Below are 24,928 nucleotides of genomic sequence, written 5' to 3'. Positions count from 1 at the left end.
GGCAAATTGTAAAGACTGTCACTTCCTTCTCCCTGGAATCTAGTCCTCTCTTTGTGCTAAGATCAAATTAGCTTTCTGGGCCTGCTCTGCCACACTGCTGGGTCCTCCTGAACTAGCAATGTACTAAAACTCCAGATCTCAGTCAAAGTGCCTTTTCCCCAGACTTCTGAAGTTGATTTTTTGACTCCAAATCCAAGACAACACATTTGTCCCTATTAAATTACATCACAGTAGATTCAGCATAGTGATGTAGCCTGGAAATGTTTTGGGATCCTGACTTTGGATTCCAACTTTGTATCACTGGTAAATCTGACAAATGTGCCTTCTGTACCTCTCACTTATATACTGGTAACCCTGGGGCTCAGATGATAATTTGGTCAGTGATAAAGCCAAAAACACTGGTATGATCCAAAGATCATACCAATTACCAACTATATTCTATTTAGGTTGGCAGCTTTGCATATAGTAAGTGCTTAATAAATGTTTCATTCATTCATCCTATGCCTTTGTTCAAGCAATAAACGGCAATGGGTTATTTGCCTCAGTATCAGGATCTGGAACCAAAAGCCCTCTAACTTAGGAAGTTAAGTTAATTCAGGCAAGGATGGATTGACAGTTGACTTTTACCCTCTCTCTGAAAAAAGGATTTGCTGATCAGGTCAGCATAAATGGGATTGAATCTCTTACTTACATGAAAAGCTGTTTGCACACATTTTGGACACATGTTTGCTTATCAAATATGGATAAGCAGAACCTTCCGGAGCTCTGATTAATGCTTTGGTGTGCTACCTCTCAATCATTCTGATGGATTGGTTGGAGCTGGGCCTCTATGACTAGTAAGTCCAATAGGTAACATTTATGTAGTGCTTTAAGGTTTCAATCCATACCAAAGCTTACTACAAATAAGTGGTCTAAAGAGACTGGTTGTTCTGAAAAACCACATTCTCCCTGCATGACAGGGCATGTGGCAAAATATGACCCAGCCCTTCAGAGAACCCAGACATTTCATGTACTCAGAACTACCTGCATCCAGCAAAAGTCCAGTTGCACTCACAAGGACTCTTCCCATGAAGAATTACTGTGGTGCTGTATCATGTAGCTATTTCACTCCATAGATGCTGGGGGAGTGCTTATTAAAAAAAAAATCTATCTTCTACAACGTTTATACCTACTCCAATGCCAACAAATATTCTTCTAGGAGGGGGACAATTGAACAAAGAAAATGCCTTTTTCAATGTCTAGAGCTGGCTATATAAATTGAGACCTGAGAAATGTTAAGGTGTGTTTTTTGATGGATAAAGAATATTGCTCAGGACCTAGAATAAATGAATAGAAAACCATACTGCACATTACTTTGCCAAGACTGGACTACAGATTCTATTAAACCTGCTAAGAGAATATGGCTGAAGAGATCTCAGGTTTGAATGAGCAGTGAAATTTAGAGCAGAAACAATACATCTGTTGCCAACCTGAGAAGGGCCTACATTCTGGAATCAGTCTGACCAAAAGCCAATATTTGTGGCTTGGAGTTATCATCAAGTAAAAGACTTTTATTCAGCTTGGAGCAAGAAAAATCCACCAGATGTTCTCAAACATCAGCCCTTTCAGACTGAAAACCTTCAGAATGGCCATGAAGCATCCCGGGGAAAGATTTTTCAACAAAACTGACAAACAGGAAGCTATCATGGCCTGTGGCAAGGAGAGCTGAAGTACAATTTTTAAAAGTTCAAAAAGAACTCAAAGCTTATTTCCTTAAATTAATGAGCCTCATAGAGGTTGATCTGAGGGACTCTTGTCAAGGGCTTGGATTTCATAACCTCATTTATAACTTAATGTTTTATTTAAGAGGAGACTCGCCCAACATGTGTCAATAATAAGTGGCAAAGGTGGGATCTGACCTCAAATTTTCCTGAATATAGGCCCACTGCCCTCTAACCACCAAAGCACACTGCCAGTCTTGGACATTTCATATGAGAAAGAACACTGACTCAATACTAGAAAAACTTGGGGAACTATAAAGAATAAGCAATGAAAATGACCAGTTCTTAATTGTGAAATTAACATCAGTATGTTCTGCTAGCCATGCCTCAAATATACACATGAGATGGGCAACCAATTAAATGATTTGGGTACAAGTGTAAAGTCAAACTCTAGTGAACTTCTGCCTGGGCCATCACAATGGTGACTTAAGGTTGAAGTTTACATTTTTTTTCCTACCAAAAATTCCACCACCCTTTTAGAACTATAAAAATACTATCTGGGATACTTTTAAAGTCGATTTTTAGACTCAGATATGCACAAGATAACTATAAAGCAGTTCTTTCAAAAATATTGCTTCTTCAGTATCCAATTGTAATATCAAGAAAGAGATCATTTGAACATTCACTGTGCTAGGTACTAGGGGCTTCCTTCCCCAGAAGACTTGCCAAAGTAGGTAGTATAGTGAAGTGATGAGAACACTTAGGTTTGAATCCTGACCCTGATACTCCTCTCTGTACAGATTCTAGTTTCCTCCTCTGTAAAATGAGGAGGATGGATGGGTCATTTTCTAAAATCCCTCCCCCAATGCTAACCATTGATCAATTTTGCCTTACAAAAGATTCAACACAGTAGGGCCGTGGTAGAAGTCATTTGATAGTATATGACTGGTATCAAAACAAAACAAAATTAATCAAATTGATTTTGGAAAAAAAATCCAGAGCACAACTAAAAGAACACAACAAGGCTCTAATAGCTTAAAATGTCATTTGGATTTGGAGAATACCCTGTTTTAGAGGAGAACTGTTTTAGTAAGGGGGAGGGGGCCAGAAAAGACAAGGGAATGCAGAAGGGGGTGTCTCTAAAGGACAGATAAAGAGTCAAACAGAATATAGGTTGGGATCAGGACCTTGTATCAGAATGGAAGGGAACTCAGAAGCCACTTAAACCCACCTCCTTATTTTAGAGATGAGGGAACTGAAGCCAAGAGAGATGAAGTGATGATGAAACAGGGATTAAGTAGCAGAGCCTAAATTCACACTCAGAGCCTGTGATCCCCAAGTTCAGCTCTTTCCACTGTCATTGTCCCTCTGTATGATGTACATATATGAATTTTTTTCTAGTTAGTGTTTAAATGAACTCATATGCCCCCCCCCATTAAAATGGCCCAAGTATATCTAACTAGTAATAAGTAAAGGATGTTGAGGTAGTTAAGAAATCTCAAACTAATTTTTGGGTCCTGTGACCAACAAGTTAGAGGACTCAGCATTTTCTTTAATTCTCCCAAATTCTCAAAATACTCCAAAATAAGATTGTGCAAAAAATCAAATAATTGCAACTAACCTGGCACCAAAAAGTCTAATAAAGTAACAATCTGATGAATTAATACCAAAGAAGGCTAATCCCAGTCCCTAAAGACTAACTCAGTACCTCTCTCCCTCCCAGCCCCTAACGAGAAACCTGACTCATAGGCTTGTGCTCAATAATTTTCTTGTTTCTCCATGGTCTAAAGAGGACATTTGCTCTGCCTGGAGTTATGGTATATCGCTGTAGCCTCACTTAGCCAGAAAACTAAAGAATAAAAAGAACTAGAGAAAGGGACAAAGTATGCATGGAAGACTATCCTAGGTCTGAAGAAAAGGGACTGCCACCCAGCTGAGCTACTTCTCTACCTCCAGGAGTCACAAAACAGGAACTGAGGCTGGTGGAAAGTGTAGAAAACAGAAAGCTTTGAGGTCCAGCCCTGAGGGGATCTGCCATCAAAAGGGAAGGAGTCAAAAAGTGAGTGATAAGAGAAAATCGGGGGGAAAGTCTGAAATTACCCAAGATTTTGAGGAAAAAATTCAGAAACCTTTATTGCAAGCATTTAAATCATCAGGAAAGATATTAAAAGAGAAGATGGCCACTAAGGCATCTAATCAAGTTTAAACATCTCTGAATAAAAAATGCAAGGCAAATGAAATTGAATCAACATCACAGATATGCACAAAAATAAAAACAAAAAAATTCAAGATCAATCTCAGCCGGATAGTACATGCCTATGATCCTTCTTCTAGAGAAGCTGAAAGCTGGTAGATCATTGGAGCTCATGAAGTTGAGCTTCAGCAGGACTGAAACTGAATAGAGTGGAATGGGAGATTTAACACAAATACAATGAATCCATGAGGTGGGGAGGAATGGAAGAACCACGAGACTGTCTAAAGAGGGGCAGAGTTAGAGTTCCAGGTCAGAATGGGAACAGATCTATGTCCCCATAGATATTCATAAGTAGTGGGATCCAGGCCCATGAGTAGAGTAGCTTCTCTACTTCCAGCTTAGGTAAGTCGGGGAAATTCAGTTCACAAGAAAAATATAAGTTATAACACCTAAGTTCTAATTCTCAGTGTGTCATAGTACCTAATCAAGAGGGAAAAGTGATGTTGCATCTAAAGAGAACTAAGCAACTTAAAAAAAAAAAGATTCTGCAAGAATCTTACAAGTGGGAGGGAAGGAAAAGAGTATTCATGTAGCACTCACTTTGCATCAAAGGCACTGTACTGTCCTAAATTACTTTTTACAAATATCATCTCAATTTATCTTTTTAATAACCCTAGGAGATGATTATTATTATTATCCCCATTTTACAGATGTGAAAACTGAGGCAGACTTGCCCAGTTAAGGTTAAGAGGCTTGCCCAGGACTTCATATACAACCAGTAAGCATCTGAGGTTTTATTTAAACTCATATCTTTCTGATTCCAGACTATCTCCCAAGGATCTCCAGTGCTTCAAAGACCTTTAGTGTGGGTACTCACTCCCTGACTGAAAGGGTTTTTGAATTGTTCAAACTAAAAATTTATCCTCCCAAGTAAGCTTAGTGATGAGTGTCTCTGAATTTAGGCAGGCTGGTTCTCAGAAGCAGACATATAGTTCATCACTAGATCCAGATTCAAACCCTTTCCTGTTTGGTAGATATAAACTGATTCCTGCCTGATACAAAACTCTTAGGGCATTTGCTCTGCCATATTATTAAAACCAAGTTTTGTTGTTTGTCAGGGGGACTGTGGGAAGACAAGCACACTAGTGTATTGTTGGTAGAACTGTGAATCAGTAGAACCATTTTGGGAAACAATTTGAAATAATGCAAAAAAATGTCCATATTCTTTATTCCAAAATTTCCACCCCTAGTGTTATACCCCAAGAAGACCACTAATAAGAAGAAATTTTCAATTGTTCTAAAAACCAAAATAGCACTTTTGTAATGTTGGAAACAAAGTAGAGACATACATACATACATATATAAATATATATGTGTGTACATGTATATATATATATATATATATGTATATATATACACATATATAATAAATAAATTGTGGTATGTTCATGTAATTAAATATTACTGTGCTATAAGGAATGTTGAATATGATGAATACAGAGAAGCAAGGGGAGATCTACCAAACTGATAGAGAATGAAGTAAGCAGAGTCAAAAAACTACAACAATGTAAATGGAAAGAACCACATACAATAAAATTAAGTGAATATTGTAAAATTACAAAGAATAAGCATAGCTCAAAAGAGCAAATATGAGAGAAAACCCTTACTCATCATTTCAGAGTGGTAGGATGTTCACAACCATTATACACTGTACATATATTCTGATTTTTTTCTGATGTTCTGATCAATTATGCTGATTTTTCCCCTTTTTTGGGGGGTGGTGGTACAGATCCTTTTTTGTTTTTTTTTCTTTTGTAAACATTGTTTATTACAGGGATAACTCTGTGAAGGACTAAGAGAAAGAATGCTAGGGGAAATTTTGATATTAAAAGATATTAATAAAAACTTAGTTTAAAACATTTAAAATAAACAGTGACTTAATAAGCAGCAGTATAATCACAAGATCATAAATGTTTAGCTGAAAGAATCTAGTCCAAACCCCTATTATTTTATTAAAAGATAGCATAATATGTTTAATCTGTATTGGATTGCTTGCTGTCTTGGGGGAAGGGGAGAAAGGGAGAAAAATTTGGAACACAAGGTTTTGCAGGGGTGAACACTGAAAGCTGTCTTTGCATGTATTTTGAAAAATAAAATGCTATTAAAATGGAGAGACAGAAAAAGAGAGAGGGGGGAGGGAGAGGAAGAGAGAAAGGGAGGGAGAGGGAATGGGAGCACAGAATAAGAGTCAACAGGTGACACAGGGGCCCGAGTGCCTGGTCTGAAGTTGGACAACTCCTCTTTCTGAATTCAAATCTGGCCTTAGACACTTACTATCTGTGGGACCTCAGGCATGTCACTTTACCCTGTTTACCTCAACTTCTTCATCTGTTAAATGGGCTAGAGGAAATGGCAAACCACTCCAGTATCTTTGCCAAGAAAACTCCCCAATGGGATCATGAAGAATCAGACACAATTGAAAATAACTGAATTGACAACAAAGTGTAGAAAAATGGATAGGAAACTGGGCTTGGACTTGGGGAAAAAATGGATTAAAATCCTACCACATACACTTGCTAGCTCTGTGATCTTGGACAAGTTACTTAATAAATATATAACTCAATGTTCTCATGTGTAAAATAAGGTACTTGAACTCAGTGACCTTCTCAGCGACTGTTCTAGCTCTAAATCTACAATCCTACTGATAAGAGCTAAAGATCAGAGAGATTAAGAAACCTGCCCAGTCACCAGGCAGTCACATCCTTTCATTGGCATATAGCAATGTTTGGCACATAGTAGGTGCTTAAGAAATGCTTCTTGACTGCCTGAGTCGAGGAGGCTGACCTAGGTTACCAGTCCTTTGACCTGCCTATCAACTACAAGCTGGTGACCCTAGTTAAGTCACTTAATTCAATCCAATATAGTCATTTAGTTAAATCTCTACTGTATAAGAGGCACTGAAAATGCAAAGACAAAAACAAAAATACTCCTTTCCCTCAATTAATTTTACATTCTAATGGAGGAAGGTGAAGAGATATAGGAAACAACCATGTACACATAAACATGGGCAAAGTCATTTGAAAGAGAGGGTCCTAGCAAACTGGGGGAAGGAAGAATTAGGGAAGATTTCCTGTAGAAGATATCTCAACTAAGGACGGAAAGAAGCTGGGCACTCTAGGAGATAGGGGTAAGGAGGAAATGCCTTCCAAACATGAAAAGTACTGATATAAAGCAAATGGGAGATGGAACATTAAATATGAAGAACAATTTAATAGGCCAATTTGACTATAACAAAGAATATGTGAAAGGGGTAATATGGCATAAGCCTGGACAGGAAGACTAGAAGAAAACTGTGATAGCTTTTAACTAGCAAACTGAGAAGTTAATACTTGATCCTAGAGGCAAGAGTGAGCTACTGCAAGTTTCTGAACAGGGGAGTATCATGTTCAGACTTGTGATTTCAGATTACTTTGGCACCTGTGGAGAGAATTGAAGAGAAAGGACAGTCCAAGTGATAGGGTCTAAATTAGGGGAATTGTCGTATAGAGATATGGGTACAAAAAATAAGGCATTGGGGAAGTATAAGACTTGGCAACTAGCAGGAGAAATAAAGGATGAGAGAAAGGTAAGAGGCAAGGATAACTCCAAGATTGTGAACCTGAACAAAAAGAAGGTAGTACCTTCAGGAAAACAGGGAAACTGGGAGGAATGATGGTTTTAAGGAAGAAAATTAAAATGAATTTGACTTTGGATATAATTTTTCAGATTCTAATGGTTCCATCAAGGGAGATATCCAGCAAGCAGCTTGTGATGTGAGGCTGGAGTGGGGAAGAGGCGCTGGAGATAGATACGTGGTTAAATACACAGGATGAGGAGATCACTAAGACAGAGAAAAGAGGAGAGGAACTAGGACTGAGCCCTGTGGGACACCCCTACTGAATGGACAGATGGAAGATGTAGAAGTAGTGAGATGAGAACACAGAAAACAGCAGCAAGCAACTTAGGGGAGGAAAGAGTATCCAAAAGTTGATGGTCAACACTGTCATAAACTGCAAGGGAGGTCAAGGAGAATGAGAAGTGAGAACAAGGAGACAAGGGATCGAAGAGTAGAGGATAATTTACATTGAACTGGTCAACTTTGAGAGTGGTGGCACACTCCCATCAGCCTGCCTAGTACTAGACTGGGGAATCTGAATGCTGGGGATGCAGTGGGTTAAGTCAATCAGATCAAGTTCAGATCAAGTTCTCAATGAATGTGGTAACCCCTGAGAGCTGTGTATGTGTGTGTGTGTGTGTGTCTGTGTGTCTGTGTGTGTGTGTGCCTGTAAAGAGTTAAACCAGCCCAGATTGTAACTGGAGCAAATCAAAGCTCCCAAGTCAATTTGAGTGAGATCTGGTGCACAAGTAAAATAGTCCCTGCATCTCTAGCCTCACCAGGATGGGAATACCCAGTGTTTAAAACAAAACAAAAAAGCAAAATTAAGATTGTGAAGGGAGGAAAGAAAGAAAGCTTGGAATAGGGATGAAAGAATGGGATGGTGAAGATGGGAAAATAGGTTTAGGAATGAGGTAAAGGGAGAGATGAAAAGATAGATCAGGACAGAATTTCAAAGTTCTTAATCATGTCAACAGAACAGATATGGATGTTGGTGAGCCCAAGAGTATGACCAGCCCTGTGTGGCCAAGGTGAAGTGAAGAGTATGGGGAGTTTAAAGGGAGCTTGATTAACTGGGACACGGGAGGATATCTGAAGGGACACCACCATGTATTTGAAAATCCTGAAGTTTGAGGGGTTTGAGGAGTGCCTCACCTCATACTGACCCTGAGCATCTTGGGGAAATGAGGAGCACTCCATCAATGGAGTGTATTGCCAGGGAGAGAATAGCTTCAGAAGGAAGCCATATTTCTGTTCTGAAATGTGGAAAGAGCATAAGATAAAGAAATCTAAGAGAAAAGGGAGTTGGTTGAAAACAGTGGGGGTTCCAAAAGACAGAATGGATCAGAAGGGAAGAGAAGAATATAAACCTTGGATTCAGATTGGGTGAGGTAGAGGGAGATGAGAGACTACAAGAGAAAGGATTTCAGCTGAAGCAATGACTATACCATAGGTTTTAAAGAGAAGAGACTTGAGTGTCTGCCCACATATGGATGGGAAAAGAACTATATGCCCAGGGCCCCCACACTTTAAGGTTGTCCTCTGACCAGTGAGTTCACAGAAACCCATCACTCCTAACTCAGGAGAGCTGGGGGTGGAGGTAGGTAGATAGAACAGAATGTTCTGGACTGAATTACTGTAGATTCTATCCCTGCCATCTCATCCTAAGATTCTAAGGGCACAGCATTTTAGAGCACATCCTTATCAATGTAAGCTATTACTGCTAGTAGCATTTCTGGTCTCTCTCTCTCTCTCTCTCTCTCTCTCTCTCTCTCTCTCTCTCTCTCTCTCTCTCTCTCTCTCTCTCTTCTGAAAAGGGCCCTTAATAATAATTGCTGACACTTATATAATACTTTCTGTACAGTCTCATTTGGTTCTCACAAAAACCCTATGGGGGAAGGGGAGGTCCTAAAGGAATTATTATCTCTATTTTAAAAGAAGAAATTGAAACAGAAAAGTAACATTCACGGTGTCAGAGTCAAGGTTCAAATTAATATGTCTCTAGACTACAAGGTCATGCCACTTTGGTGTACTTAGGTTACCCCTGCATTCCAGTCTTTTCCCCCGCAGTGACCTAATGCTTCACATTACAGTTCATCTGTTGCAAAATGTTGCCCATTCTTGGGCTCTGTGCATGTGCTCTGCTCGATGCCGCCGCGGAGAATACAGACCTGTATCTGGAGAATGATCCCGCCCATTGCTCCGCATGTAACTTGGAGGAATTACTTTTGGGTGCACTGAATATCTGGAAGTTCCAAAGACCCACAGTCTTGGAAACATCCTAGCTATGGGATGAGTGGTGGGATCTTAGCTAAAATATCTAAGTTAAAAGTTAAGGCACAAGGCATGGAGGTTAAAAGAATTGGGAAGAGTTCCTTTAGCAAGAACTGGCCCTCCAATGCCCAAGGAGGCGGTATGGAAGCACCAGCAATTGCCAACTGCAAGAAGGAAAAATTGGGTGGGGGGGGGAGGAAAGGGGGAGAGAGAAACTGCGAATCTGGTCTCCAAGTATTTGGGCTGGGGCCTCCCCCAACTCAACTTTTCTTCACCCCAACCCTTAGTTGCACCCATCCTAACCTAAGACAAATATCTGCTATTTCCCAGGAAGGGGTCTGGTTCAAACCGAGGATGGGCCCTTACCCTCCATTCCCCTCCCTCTTAGGCACTCAGGGTATGACCTCAAAAGCAGCATCGACCCACCTCGTGGCCCCTTCACCCTCCACCTTGGTTTCTTCCGTCTTTTCATCTCAGCCCGGACTGTGGGGAACTGACCCAGGGCACAGGTGCCTCAGGGTGGTTCAGGGTTAGACAGGCCGAAGGGAGGGGTGGGGAGCGGGGTTGGCACGAGGGCCCGGCCCAGACGCCCCCCTCCCTCATCCTGGCTCACCTTGATGCAGTAGGGCGGATCTTCGGAGGTGACCAGCATGTACCTGTCTGCCCGGCTGCTGGGGTCCCGCGAGCGGAGCTGAGGAGAACGGAGTGCGAGAGCGCACGGGGTTAGCCCGGGCTCGACCACACCCCTCTCCGGGTCTCCCCAGCCGCCGACCCGCGCCTCCTCACCGCGTCCCCCCCACCCCCAAGCTCCGGCCCCTCTCACCTTCAAAAAAACCTCCACGGCATTTTTTGCTACGTCCAGATAGGTGGTCCCCATCTCCGTGCGCTGGTTCATGGAAGCGGACGTGTCCAGGAGGAAGAGCATGATCGGCATCTTGGCGGCTGAGACCCCGAGCCCTGCCTGCCTGGCTACGTGTGGAGCCTGGGAAGGGGTTCCTCAGGCTAAAGGGGGCACGCGTGGCACGGGACGGGACAGAGGCGACCAGGTCTAGCCCTGAGCCTCTTGTCACGGCACCGTCCACGTCTCCCCAAGCCGCCTTCTCTCCCGTTTGCAGGGAGTGCGGACACCCCCTTCGCTCCTTCCTCTCGGCCGGCTCTCGGGCGTCCTCTCAGCCGCCGCCGCCGCCGCCACTCCCCCTTCGGCAGCCTCGCAGCCGCTGCCTCCGGGCGCTCAGACTGCTCTCGGGAGCGCTGCCTCCCGACTGCGAGCAGCCCAACTTCTTACGGGCTCACCTCGGAGGGGCTGGGCGTCACGTGACCAGGGCCCTTTCCATTGGCTCGCTCGGCTTCCAAATTTGCGTATTCAATTATGGGTAGGACGGAGGGGTGGGACCGAGGCTTTCCAGCCATTCGAAGGGCAGAACGGGCCGGGCCAGCTAAGGAACCCTCGGCCGGGGCAGAGCACATGCTCGCCGCTTTCCCTCCTGCCCCGGCTGCGAGTCGAAGGGAGGGAGAGGGAGGGGGCGGTTTGGGGGTTCGCTTCCTACTTTCTTCTCCTTTTCTGACCCGAGTTTTCTAAAGGAAGAGTTGGAGGGAGCGAACAGCAATCGGCCCCAAGCAAACGTGCCCGGCGCGGGGTTAAGAGGGTGGGGGCCGTAGTCTCATAGGAGACAAAACTTTGCCGAGGGCCAAGCGGGTCACTAGTTAACGTGGGGAAACGTAAGCCCTTCCCTAAGCGAGAGCTTTCTACCAAGAAACTAACGAGGGGGCTTTTGAATTTCTCTCCCCTTTGTGGGGTGGCTGGCAGGGAGCTGCTGTCAACACAGCAGGCAAATTGTACTTTAAAAACGCACTCTGAGCACCTCCTCCCCTCACACCCCCAAAAAGAGACTGCTTCCCCTTGGTCCCGCCTGATTCCTTCTAGGAATTGTGCTTTCGGCAGCAAGGGCACTCCCCAGGCCGAGCTTCAGAGAAGGCCTTCCAGTGGCCTGGGGTAAGTGGGGACAATGGGGCCGGTCCTCCAAAGCAGTTAGGCAGTTAGGGGGTGGACACACCGTGAAGAACCCCGGGACATACTGGAAACCTTGCCAGTTTGGGAGATCCTGCCACGGCTTCATTTCCAATGTGCCGGCTTTTTCTGGGACGATGAGTCTCTCTCACACACACTCTCTCTGTCTCTGTCTCTGTCTCTCTCTCACACACACAGACACACACAGACAGACACAGACACACACACACACACACACACACACACACACACAAATCACAGTGAGATAAAGGAGGGAGCTACTGAACGACTAGCTAGGAGAATCCCTCCTAAAAAGTACATTGAAATGGCCCCACGCACACTTTCCCAGGACCTCAATATGAGTTTCAAGTACTGGTAGACGACTGTAGCATTGCATTTCGACCCGACCGGACCCTCCTCCCCCGAGCAGACATCGAGTCACCCTGCCCCTCCCCCCCCATATGTAATCTGTTGCCAAATTCGGTCGATCCTCCCTTCCTAAAATCTCTCTGGCTCAACTCTTCCTCTCCTCTAGACACCTCTGCAAACACCTCACCCTCGGACCACGACCTTATGGCCTGCCTCAATTATCTCCCCACTTTAGTCAATCTTTCATTTGGCTATTCCAGTGATCTTCCTAAAGTGCAGATCTTGCCTTGTTACTCCTATTCCATAAACTCCTGGGGCTCCCTATTGCCATCAGGACCAAATACAAAATCCTCGGCTTGGCTTTAAAAAAAAAAAAACAACAAAATTTCATTCCTCGACTCCTTCCTAATTTTGCACTCTTCATATATCCCTCCCCTCCACACTGGCACACTGGCCTCCTTGCACAAAACATTCCATCTCCCGACTCCAGGCATTTATGCTGCCTGGGTCCCCTGCCTGGAATATTGCCCTTCCGCATCTCTACCTCCCGGCTTTCCTGGCTTTAAGTCTCACCTAAAATCCCACCTTCTGCACAAAGCCTTTCCGAGCTGCCTGAGCCAAAGAAAATCAAGTAATTTGTGTAGGAGGAAGAATTTGAACCTAGCACTTTTACCCAGCAGGCGTACTCCCTCTCAGCTACTGTAATATTAACTTTAGCTTTACAGCTCAAAAAACAAGCTTTGAGATACAGTGGCTGGCCCAAGACCACCCAATTAATTTAAGTATTATGGAAAATATCCTTAGAAACCTCGTGCCTCCAAATGGTCTGAAATATCAAGTGCTAACTGTGCACCTAAAGTCAATATGAATCCTGAACTAGCTGCTATGGACATTGCAAAAAGGCAGAACACATGCTCCATTTTGTAAAGTGTGCTAACTTGAGTATCTGCCCTCAGTGAGGATACAGCCAGAGACAAAACCAGAAAATCTTCAGAATTGTAAAGGATCTCAGAGACAATTCAAACCATACCAGAATGAGAATCCCAACAGAATCACCATCATCATCATCATAGTTCACATCTATATAGCATTTATATGCCGGGCTCTGTACTAAGCACTTAACAATTATCATTGTCATTCTCATTTTATACATGAGGAAATGGAAGCAAACATCATTTCAGTCCCAGCTTCTTAAAATGTGGTTCACAACCCCATATGGGGTCTCGTGACTGACTTGGGGGAGGGGTAAAATTAGGATTTATTATTAGTAAATGTTTGATTGGTATACCTATTTTATATACCTGTGTACCAGGAGTCATGTAAAAATTTCTCTAGTGAGAAAAGTTTAAGAAACCCTGAGTTAAGTGACTTAGCCAATGTCATACTTCAGTATCTGAGAGTTTAGGTTTGAGCTCAAGTCTTCAGGATTCTAAGCTGAGTGCTCTAAGGCAACAAATGTACATCCATATTCTGTTTAAAGTCCTCTTTGTGAGGGAAAAGATACCTCATGGCAATCCATTCCCCTCAAGAATAGCTCTAATTGTTAGGAAGCTTTTCCTGGTATGGAGGAGAGCCTCTGAATTGTACCCCTCCACACCCCTACCCTCAACCCCTATAGCTATTGGTTCTGCCCTCTGGAGCCAAAGAGAGCAACTCTGACCCATCTTCTACATGAAGGCCATTATAATACCTGAAGATGGCTGCCCTATTCCCCCTAAGCCTTCTCTCCTCTAGCTTATCCCCAGTCTCTTCAACAAATCCTATGTCGTGACTTTATCACTCTTCACCATCCTGCTCAGTCTCCTCTGGATGCTTTCCAGCTTATTAATATTTCCTAAAATGTGGCATCCAGAGCTAATTCCCAAGGTGATCTCTCAATTAGACTGTGAGCTCACTGAGGGAAGGAACTTTCTTTTACCTCTATTTATATCTTCTGCATTTAGCACAGAGCTTGGCACATAGGAGGAGCTTAATAAATGTTTATTAATTGATTGACCAGGACAGAGGACAGCAGGACTGTTGCTTCTTGACTCCTGGAAGCTAACCCTCTCTTAGCAAAGCCCAAGATCATAAAGGTTTTTTTTTAATAATTTTCCTATGTAAGAAAAATGAAAATCGCTTTGGAGTTGCCAAAGACAGTCTATATTGCATGATAGTCTGTATCCAAAAGAGGGGAAAATCACTATGAGCTGGAAAGATCAGGAAAGGCCTCATAGAGACTGTCAATCAATCAATGAAGATTTATTATGCATTTACTATGTGCACATAGTATATTTCTATGTATGATAAAAGAAGGGACATGAAAGAGGCCTGAAAGGAAGGCTAGGATTATGATTGACACAGAAAAAGGGAGGAAGGACTTCCCAGGTATGAGGAAGTCATACAAGCAAAAGCACTGAGGTGGGAATTGATGTAGTTTGTTTCAGAAAGTGTAGGGGTAATGAGAGACTAAGTGGGAAAGGTATAAAGTTGCCAAATCTGGAATAGAAGGAACTCTGGTCTCATAGGATTATAGATTTATTTCACACTCTCTGTATGACTTTAGCAAAATCACTTGACTTTAATTTCACATTTAATTTAATTTCTGTAAAATAAAGGGATGGGGGTAGATGACCTCCGAGACCTTTGCCAGCCTGAAATCAGTGATCCCATGATCCTCTGATTCCATATCCATTGTGCCTGACTACCTGGTATAATATGAGATGTACTAATAATACAGTATAACTACCTTCCTTCCATTCTAGTAACCTTCCTATTGCTGTTTTCATTCTTTTCCTTGAAATTCTTGGCCTTCTGTTCTTCCATGTGGGTTTTCTTATCATCTTGTCTGGTTCCACAAAATAGCCCACTGGTACTGAGTGAAATTTGTGGGTTTGAGTAGGATCATCATTTCCTCTATATTCCCATGCTTCAGCCCTGAACATGGAATACATCACCATTTATACCCATAAAAACTGTTTCATAGTTATCTTTACAAAAATCCTATGTGGACGCTAACTTCCAGATATTTAATACATTTTGTTATTTTAAATGGCAATTTTTTTCTCGCTATCATTTTTTCCTGGGTTGTATAAGTAACAGAAATGCAGATTATTTTGTGGGTTGATTTGGGTTTCTGTTATTTGGCAGGAGCTCTTTACTATCTCAATTTCAGAGATAGTTGATTATCTTGGATGTAAGTAACAAACAAATATACTTTAGCCCTTTTTTGCTGCTGTTTCTGATTTCTTTGGCTTTTTGTTTCTTGTTGCTAAAACTGACATTTTACACCTATGCCAAATGATACTGCTGACCCTGGGCATCCTTGCTTTATCCAGTTTTCAAGGGGAGCATCTGAAATTTCTCCATTACAAAGAATGTTAGCTCTTGGTTTCAGACAAATACTTTTCACTATGTTAAAGGAAAAACAATCATCATTCTTGTGCTTTTCAGTGCTCTTGACGAATGAATGTTTTATTCCATTGAAGTCTCTTTTTTTCCATCTATTCATATAATCACATGATTTTTGTTGTTTTACTAATATGGTTTATTAGGCTAATTGTCTTCATAATATTGAAACATCACTGCATTGCTGGAATAAATACAACTTGGTAATAATACATTTTTCCAGGGGGGGGGGGGTTATATTGCTATGATGTTTTCCTAATCTTTTTTTTTCAGAATCTTTTGCATCACTATTCATTAACACTATAGGCCTACAACAGGTGTATAGGTCTCTTTCTCTGCTCTTTACCCTTTCTAGAAAGACCATGTTTGTCTCATAGAAAGAAAGTGGGGAAGAATGAATATTTTCCTTGTATCCCAGAACTCAAACCCTGAGTTTATATCCAATGGGTTCGATTTTTTTATTATCAAAGCTTTTTATTTTCAAAACAAATGCATAATTTTCAACATTCATCCTTGCAAAATCTTGTGTGCCAAATTTTTCCCTCCCTTCCCTTCACCTCCCTCTCCTAAACAGCAAGTAATCCAATACATGTAAAACATGAGCAATTCTTCTATACATGTTTCTATATTTATCGTGCAGCACAAGAAAAACCAGATCAAAAAGAAAAAAAAAAATGAGAAAGAAAACAAAATGCAAGCAAACAACCAAAAAAAATGAAAATGCTATATTGTGATCCACACTCAGTCCCCATAGTCTCTCTCTGGGTGCAGATGCTCTCTTCATCACAGGTCTATTGGAATTGGCCTGAATCATCTCACTGTTGAAAAGAGCCACGTCCATCAGACTTGATTATTGTATAATCTTGTTGTTGCTGTGTACCATGATCTCCTGGTTATGCTCATTTCACTCAGCATCAGTTCGTGTAAGTCTCTCCAGGCCTCTCTGAAATCATCCCGCTGGTCATTTCTTACAGAACAATAATATTACATAACATTCTTATACTATAATTCATTCAGCCATTCTCCAACTGATGGGCATCCACTCAGTTTCCAGTTTCTGGCCACTACAAAAAGGACTGCCACAAACATTTTTGCACATACAGGTCCTTTTCCCTACTTTAAGACCTCTGTAAAAAAGTTATTAAAAAAAAAGACCTCTGTGAGATATAGATCAAGTAGAGACCCTGCTGGATCAAAGTGTATGCAGAGTTTTTTGGGGCATAGTTCCCAATTGCTCTCCAGCATGGTTGAATCAGTTCACAACTCCACCAACAATATATTAGTGGATTCAATCTTAAGATTTCTTACAAATTACTCTTTAGTTCATGTCCCCCAGACAAGGTTTCCTTTTTAGAATATGACCTGTGTCTTAAGTTGTTACACAAAAAGGTCAAAAGGACTCACAATGCATTTGATACAGGACAGGCTTGATTTTACATGGATCAAGAAGCAAAATACAAAGGATTTTGATCCAGAAACAGTGAAAACAACTTTGTCCTCTAGTGAGACATCCTCTTCCTCCTCCTTCTCCATCTTACAAAGTCTTCCCAACTCATGATACTTCCCTAAGGCTGAGGTTCCCCAAAAAAGACAAAGAATGGCCCCTCTTTCCAGGGCTCCACATGGTCCTCTAGAATTATTCTCTTATCTCTGTGGTTGACGGTCCCCCCAAAGGGAAAATAACTAGGGATCAACAATCAACTACTTTGCAACTCACAGTACTACTGGAAGACAAGGCCCATGTTTACTCCTCCATATGATGACTCTGTCCCTTCCTGGTACTTGGCTTCAACTCTTTTTGGTTCTGAAGCTAAGGGGTTACGGAGATAACTGGATTCCCTCAGCTTTATCCCAAACTCATCTTCTTGTCTCTAGGAAGCGTCCAGCTAAAGGTATATTTTCCTCCAACAAGTGGTCTGATGTCTTGTTGCTGCCTATCTATCATTTCAGGGGCCATGTGTAGTAGAGAAGTAATGAATGGGATAGGTGGGGGTAATGACTATATCAAGTGGATAAACAAACTTTGCTCCCTCTTACCTTGATGCCCCAAGGACACAAATCTGTTCCCCCCATCCATCTCTCTTTCTGTCTCCCTCTCCTCCCTCTCTCTGTCTTTCTCTGTCTCTGTGTCTCTCTGCTTCTCTGTTTCTGTCTCTATCTCTGTCTCTCTGAGTCTGTCTGTTTCTGTCTCTGTTTCTCTTTGTGTCTGTCTCTCTCTTTCTGTCTTTGTTTTTCTGTCTCTGTCTCTCTTTGACTTTGACTTTCTATCTCTCTCTCCTCTTGTTTCTGTCTTTTCATCAGCAAATCAGAGTATGCTCTCTTTTAAAAGCAGAGTCTGAGGAGAAGAGGGATAGCTATGTTTAAATACTTGGAGGCTTGTCCTTTAGAAGGATTACACTTGTTTCTTGGCCCAAAGGGCAGAACCAGGAGCAATGGGAAGTGGGGAGGGCAGTGGAGTGGATGGTAATTACAGGGAGGTAAATTTAGACTCATCATAAAGAAAAATTTCTGGCCAATTATAACCATCCTGAGAAGGAAACAGCTGTCTCAGGAGACACTGGATTCATCCTTATTGGAGGTCTTCAGGCAAAGACTAGATAACCATTCATGAAGTATGTTATAGAGCAGGAGTTTTTAACCTGAAGTCTGTGAACTTTTAATATGTTTATCACTATATTCCCAAGCAATTGGCTTCCTTTTTCACTCTATATGTTTTATGTTATACATTTAAAAACACGATTGTGACAAGGGGTCCATAGGTTTTCCTGGATTGCCAAAGGGGTCTGCGGCACCCAAAAGATTAAAATCCCCTGGACTAGAGGTAATTTTTAAGGGTTGGGCTAGACTAGAACTTCTTAAACTTTTTCCATTCGCTTACCCCTTTGTGCCTGAGAAATTTTTACAAGACCCTGGGTATATAGGTACATAAAATAGGTATACAAATCAAACTTTTACTGATAATAAACCATAATTTTGCAACCTCTCCCCCACATTCAGTTATAAAATATCAAAAGGAGTCACAAACCACAATTGAAGAACCTGCTCTTCCATGATTCTGTGACACTCAGGACAAGAGAATTAATATTTCATTCCCTATCAAGTGGTATCAATGAAGATGCATGTATCCAGTATAGGGAGATATTTGTCATAAAAGCCTCATGCTTCAGCCTTGTCGGTGCTGAATAGGTTCCTTGGTCCAATCCTCACTTCTCTGTCCCCAAACCAGATTTTCTCTCCTGTGGTTCTGCAAGACAGTTATCTTTTCCACCTGAGCCTCAAGTCTACCCCTTAGTGTTAAGCTGAACCACCACTTGTCAAAGTAATCTAAAGCACAACTGTAGTGCCCTCTTGGATATTTCCCAACACAACTAGACCGATTTTTTCTTTGCCCACAGTGTTTTTTTGGTGTTCTGGGACAAATCCCCCAAGGCACTATTTACCATTTAATAGTCCTTTCTAGAAATGTGTCTCGGTCAGTGTTCCTTTCCATGTAGGTCTAGGACTTGGCTCAATCATCCTGTCACTTGTCCAGTTTTCTCATCAATTTTGACTTCCAAGTTTCTCCAAAAGAGATTCTTCCTCACACTTCATATCTCTGCTCCGAAATTGTCCCCTTAATGCCTTATGTGGTCTCCTTTGCCTTTACATGCCCAACTTTGTCCACCTTGGAAAAACACCCCAAAACCATTACTTGATCCTATCTCTAGGCCCATAGTGGTGCAGAAAATATTAGATTTGGAATCAGATCCTGGCTCTGTCACTATCTGTGCATCCTTAGGCAAGAATTCCCTCTCTGGGCTTCAATTCCCTCCTTTGTAAAATGAAGGGGTTGGCATTTTATATCCTTTCCAACTTGATATCTAGGATCCTATGATCCTTTCAACACAACTTTTCATGGCTCAAATGGGCCCACAAAGACAAAATGAAACAGTCCCTGCCCTCAAGGAACTTACTTTTACATGCAGATCATTTAGAGTTGGCAGATCTCAAAATTCAAACTTAGGTGATCATGGTCTAGCATATGTATAGCTGTTATCTCCATATATTGGGAGCTAGGCAGCTGGCTTCTGGGAGGGGAGGCCATCATGAGGACATGGCATAAAAATGACTTGGAGAGACCAATGAGGTCCTGGGTAACCAGGTGGGGTTGACAGAGAAATGCCTGACGTAATAATAAGAATTTATGATGAAAAATCCTATTCATACCCAGACAAGGAACTGATTGTGTCTAAATACAGATTGAAACATTCTCTCTTTCTCTCTCTCTTTTTTCTTGAGGGTTTTTATTTTCATTAGGATGGGAGACCTGTTTTTTCTTTCACATTCGACTTTTATGGAAATGTTTTGCACAATCTCACATGTTGTTTCTTATTTGTGGATGGGGATAAGGGAAAAGAACCTAGAACTCAAAAATCTTAAAAAACAAATGTAAAAAAAAATTTTTTTGTTGTGGATGTAACTGGGGAAAATATTAAATAAAATAAACAATTTTTTAAAAGAAAGATTATTCCCTGAGACAAGCGGGGAAGGGCACAGATAGGGATCAGCTCAACCTTACAGGCCTACCCCCTCTGGATGTCTTCTATAACCCCCCTTTACTGTATCCACTGAGAAGGCCAAGTTATATCAAGCCCTCCAAGTTAAATTTCTCCTATAAATCTGTCCATGGTCTGTGCCATCTTTGCTGAATCCCCTTTGGGTCAGTCTGACACAGTGTTCTGCCTCATGGTATCTTTCTCCTCCCCTCTTCCCCATGCCTCATGGTATGTTTCCTCTCACCCTTTCTCCCCCATGTCTCTTCTTGTAGCTAATTACCTCTTTTAAGGTGCTAAACTCTCTATGGATTTAGCCTGTCAGTTAAGGGCATACTCCAACTTCATAGAATATTCCCTTTCTCCTGATTAATTGTGAAGTCCACTAGGGAACCTGTCTTTTCCATTGTTAACTATCTGCTTTCCCAAACCTATTTCCCATTTACCACTCCTGGTGTCTATTTTACCTCTTCGTTTTGCTTGTAACCTCTTCTCATAAATAAAAATAGCTTCTGCCAAAGAGAAAGGCCATTGTGAATTCTTCATGTGACCAAACCCCAATATTTGGTGCCAATTACTCTCCTAAACATCCTCATTTGGTGCTGAACCTCAAACACATCAGGGACTATAGAACACGCATGGACATTCTGTAATTGGCTCCAGTCCACTAACTCCTCCATTAGCACTAGAAGCATTCTTTAGCCAAAACTTCCTTATCTCATTTGGTGAGTCAATGATCTACAGAGAAAAGCAAGTGAGGCTTCCCCTCCTCTGAAGTCATATGGCCCTAGGAAGGTATCCCTATATTTGTTCTTTTCCATTTTAGTTGAAGGATTTTGGAATTTCTAACTTCATGAATTCAAAAAGTATCCCAATATCCCAGAATCTGGATTCAAGAAACAGTGTTCCAGGAAAAACTAAGTAACTCCTGGGGGTGACCTTCAGGACCCCAGGCCAGCAGAAGCTAAGGCAAGGACTAATCTGTTCCTTTGGCCAGAAACTTGGTGAGATAAATTCTATGAGAAAACTAAGCTAAATTACAAGTCCAGTTTCTTCAAGTTATACAAAATGTTTATACTTCATTCTTGCCATATCTTCAAAGTAAATATCCTTTTGTAACAGCCAGATGATATCAAGAAGTTACGGAACTAGGGTGCTAGTCCTTGACTCCCAAGAGTGGGCAAAAGAGAACTAGTGGGCCTCAAGCTGATAGTGAGGGAGAAGAGATACTGAAACCCTTCAGTTTTTCAATGTGAAGGCCAGGGAGGAAGGGATGGGGTACTAACCAAGTCTATTAAATCATACCCAGAAAAAAGAGGATCAGAATCATCATAAATGTAGCACGTGCAACACATTCCTGTACCCGGGGTAAATTCATTTGATTGGGGATAGGGCACATGTGATAGTCAGCCTTGGTTAGGCTCAGTAGAATGGGCACAGGGGAAGCCTGTACCCTAGGGAGTCTTATCCCAAATTCCCAGGCAAAGAACACACTCTTCTCAAACTCTTAGAGGAAGGAAGCAGCAAAATGGGAGAGTAACAATGGGAGAATACAACCCCAGGACTTTCTGAACTGGCAAAAGACCTAGAGGTGAGGGGACTATGGACCAGAGTATTGTACTGGGGAAGAAGTACATACCCTTTGGTGTTGGCATCCTGACATGAAATAACAGACAAAATACCACCCCAGTTATGGCTTTGCATAAGATGATTTGTATAGAACAGAGCTTCTTAAACTTTTCCTCCCCACAATCTCTTTTTGCAATTTGAGATTTTTTTAATTTAAATTTGAAAATTAAATTGAAATTTAAAAATTTGAGAAATTTTTATACAACCCCAGGTGGAAAGGCATATAAAATAGGTCTACAAATCAAACATTTACTGATAATAGATCATAATTTTGTAACCCCCCACATTCAGTTATAGGACCCCCTATATGGAATCATAACCCACAGTTTAAGAAGCTTTGGCATGGAGCCTTACTAACCAATCATAGCTTAGTGGAGATAAGGGGCAGAATCGATTTGATAAAAAGGGAAGTAAGTTTTGCACAGTAGAATTTAAAAGGAGGTGGTCTGTCTGGAGACTGACTTACGCTGACCTATGCTGACTTTTTTCATCACAAACTATATCTTCAGCCTCCATTGCCTCTTTGAATACAATTTATCACTCACTGTTTAGCCTGAAGAAGACAAGACTCAGGGGGGACATGAGGGGTCTCTTCTAAAAAGTATTTGAAAGGCTGCCGAGTGTTAAAAGAGGAATCAGGTCTGTTCTGTTTGTCTTTAGAGGACAGAGGAAGGAACAGGGAGGGAAGGGTGCAAAGAAACCCATAAGGCAGAAAAGATTTCCTAAGTCTGTCTCCAGAGGAGCAGGTACCCTCTATTGTAGGTCTTCAACCTGTAGAGAGGCAAGCATTTATTGGATGCTGCGCCATGAGTTCCTCTTCAAATCTGGGTAGACTAGACAACATCTGAGTCAGGAGGCCCTGAGTTCAAGTCTCACCTCTAATACATACTGGCTGGCTGTGCAATCCTGGGCCAATCACTTAAACCTCTCAGTGTCCCAGGAAGCTCTTTCAGTCAAGTTGGGGGACAGGAGCTAATCTATATGGATGGAAAGAAATTCCTCATCAGAACTGCCCTATTCTAATGAAACCAGAGATGCACTTTTGTACTCCACCAGCCCCACACCATTCCTCCCTCCCCAGACCTAGATAATTTGGATTCCTCTACCTTCCTTCAAAGCGCCTTTCTGTCCAGTGAGGATTTCTTCAGAATAAACTGCTTTCATATCCACCTAAAATGAATGTAGTCACAAGACTTCTCACAGCTTCCCTCTGGTTTTCTATTCTTTCCTTGTTGGTCAAATCAAGTCTCTACTAGATTTTTTACAATCCAAATTCGCTGGTGTTACAGATGAGGAAACTGAGACCCAGAGGACACAGACTCATAGATGGAGACCTTGGGGGCCAGTATTTCCATAGATATGGGAAATGAAGCAGTAGTACAGTGAGTTTCCCCAGGAGGTCATAAATCTAGTAAGCAACCATGCCTAGTTTTCATGCCTCCAAGTCCAGTCCCGTCTCCAACGCCATGCCGCCTCGAGAAAGGCTGAATGACTTGGCCAAGCTCATGTAAGCAGTGAGGGGCATAGGCCTGGGATTCAAACTTTTGTCCTCTGACTCCAAAGCCAACATTTTTTCCCTCCCCAGAGAACAGGTGCCTCTATCAATTTCTATCTACTTAAAAAGCCCCTATCATTAGAGCTTTGGAATTTGTTTTTTAAGTTTCCTGGGGTGGAACTATTCCAACCCCTTTGAAATTAGTAAATAGTAGAATTTCAGTTATACTTTAACAACCTCCTTGGAGCTGGGATAGCAAAAATCCTCTTCTAATGTAAGGAACAGAAAAGGTTTCTTTGGGTTTTCAGAGCCGAGCGTGTGCCATGGGTGGAAAATGCTGATCCCAAAACACTACTAGCCAGCCTACCCAGATGGGCCAATGTGACTGCCTACACAAAGAAGCCCCACGTGAATAATCCAATGGCCAGGTGCGATAACAGTACCCTCACAGAACACAAGTGGATGATCAGCTAATGGGCATTTTTCAGGAGCCTCTTAGCAGGAGATTAGTTCCAAGACACAGGGGGTAACTGGTCTAAGAAAGGAGAGAGATCAGGAAGAGCCATATAGGCCTCGTCTGGGAACCCTCAGACATTTCCACAAGTTGGCTTCAGGCCAAGCCCAACCAAGGTGGTGAGGGAAACCAGACAGACTGAGAACAGAAGAGGCATTGATGTCAGGGGGTAATCACACCAGAAATTAGCAACCGGGTGGAAAAAATTTCAGAAAACCAGAGGCTCGGAGAGCCAAGCTCTGGAAGGAGCTTAGAGACTATCTAGTCCACTAATCCTTCATCTTAAATCACTGGGAAACATGGACCTAGAGAGGGGCAAAGTGCTAAAGTGGCAAAGTCAGGATTCAAATCCAGGTCCCCTAACATGAAACCCTATGTACTTTCCAGACTAAAAGGAACCTTAGAGATGGTATTATTCAGTCTTCTCATTTGACAACTGAAGGGTTTTAGTCCCACAGGAGTGAAGTGATTTGACTAAAGCTCCAACCATAGTAAATGTCGGAGTCCAAAGCCATCATCACTCTTTCTATCATGCCTTCAAGAAGAGTCACAGGAGGCTCGAGGCAAAGTGATCAAAGGGTCAGGGAAGCATTGAAAGCCAAAGAACCAGATGCAAGCCAAGAAGGAAGAGACTTAATCTCAGTAATACTTCTTGAGACATACCTTCCAGTTTTCAAAATACAGCTCCCGAATGTACTAATCCACAGCAGTCCAACTGAGCTTAACCTACCCCAATCCTACCCGAAAGATGGGCCAGAAGCAATAGGTATTCACAGTGGGGAGGCTGAGGCAGTCACCAGGACTTGGAGATAATGGAATGAAACTGAGGCAAAGAAACCATGAGCCCCAAGAAGTAGGGTGGTTGATCCACAGGATGGGAAAACAGGAGGAGGAGATTGGGAAAAGAAGGTTAAAAGGCAAGAAAGAAAGGAGAAGAATCTGTGCTAAAGAGAAGCTGAGGAGCAAAGAGAGGTTAGAAGTACAACTGAATAGGATAGAAGGAAATACACAATCAGCTATCATAATTGTGGATGGGATGAACTCAGGGTTAAAACAAAAGTGGCCAAAAGAATGGATTAGAATGCAGAATCCAACATGTTGTTTATAAGAAATACACTTCCATTCGATTCAATTCAATAAATATTTATTAAATCCCTACTATGTTCTAGGT

The 24,928-nt window shown here is 42.0% G+C and overlaps 1 protein-coding gene across 2 annotated transcripts in view; it reads right to left on the bottom strand.

Moving 5' to 3' along the window:
- LOC100918333 (integrator complex subunit 6) overlaps positions 1–11,125 on the bottom strand; it is a 66,646-nt gene extending 55,521 nt beyond the window's left edge. For both annotated transcript variants that reach the window (XM_031944421.1, XM_031944422.1), the window contains exons 1-2: positions 10,647–11,125; positions 10,437–10,514 (exon numbers count right to left, since the gene is read on the bottom strand). In XM_031944421.1, the coding sequence (XP_031800281.1) occupies positions 10,437–10,514; positions 10,647–10,757 (189 nt within the window). In that variant the 5' untranslated portion in view covers positions 10,758–11,125. The remainder of the gene's footprint in view (positions 1–10,436; positions 10,515–10,646) is intronic.
- Positions 11,126–24,928: the final 13,803 nt, after the last annotated feature.

The sequence above is a fragment of the Sarcophilus harrisii genome, chromosome X (genome assembly GCF_902635505.1).
Source record: "Sarcophilus harrisii chromosome X, mSarHar1.11, whole genome shotgun sequence".
In the NCBI taxonomy this organism is placed as follows: Eukaryota; Metazoa; Chordata; class Mammalia; order Dasyuromorphia; family Dasyuridae; genus Sarcophilus; species Sarcophilus harrisii.
Note: the sequence above shows the minus strand (reverse complement) of the source record. Positions and strands in the feature narration are given on the sequence as shown.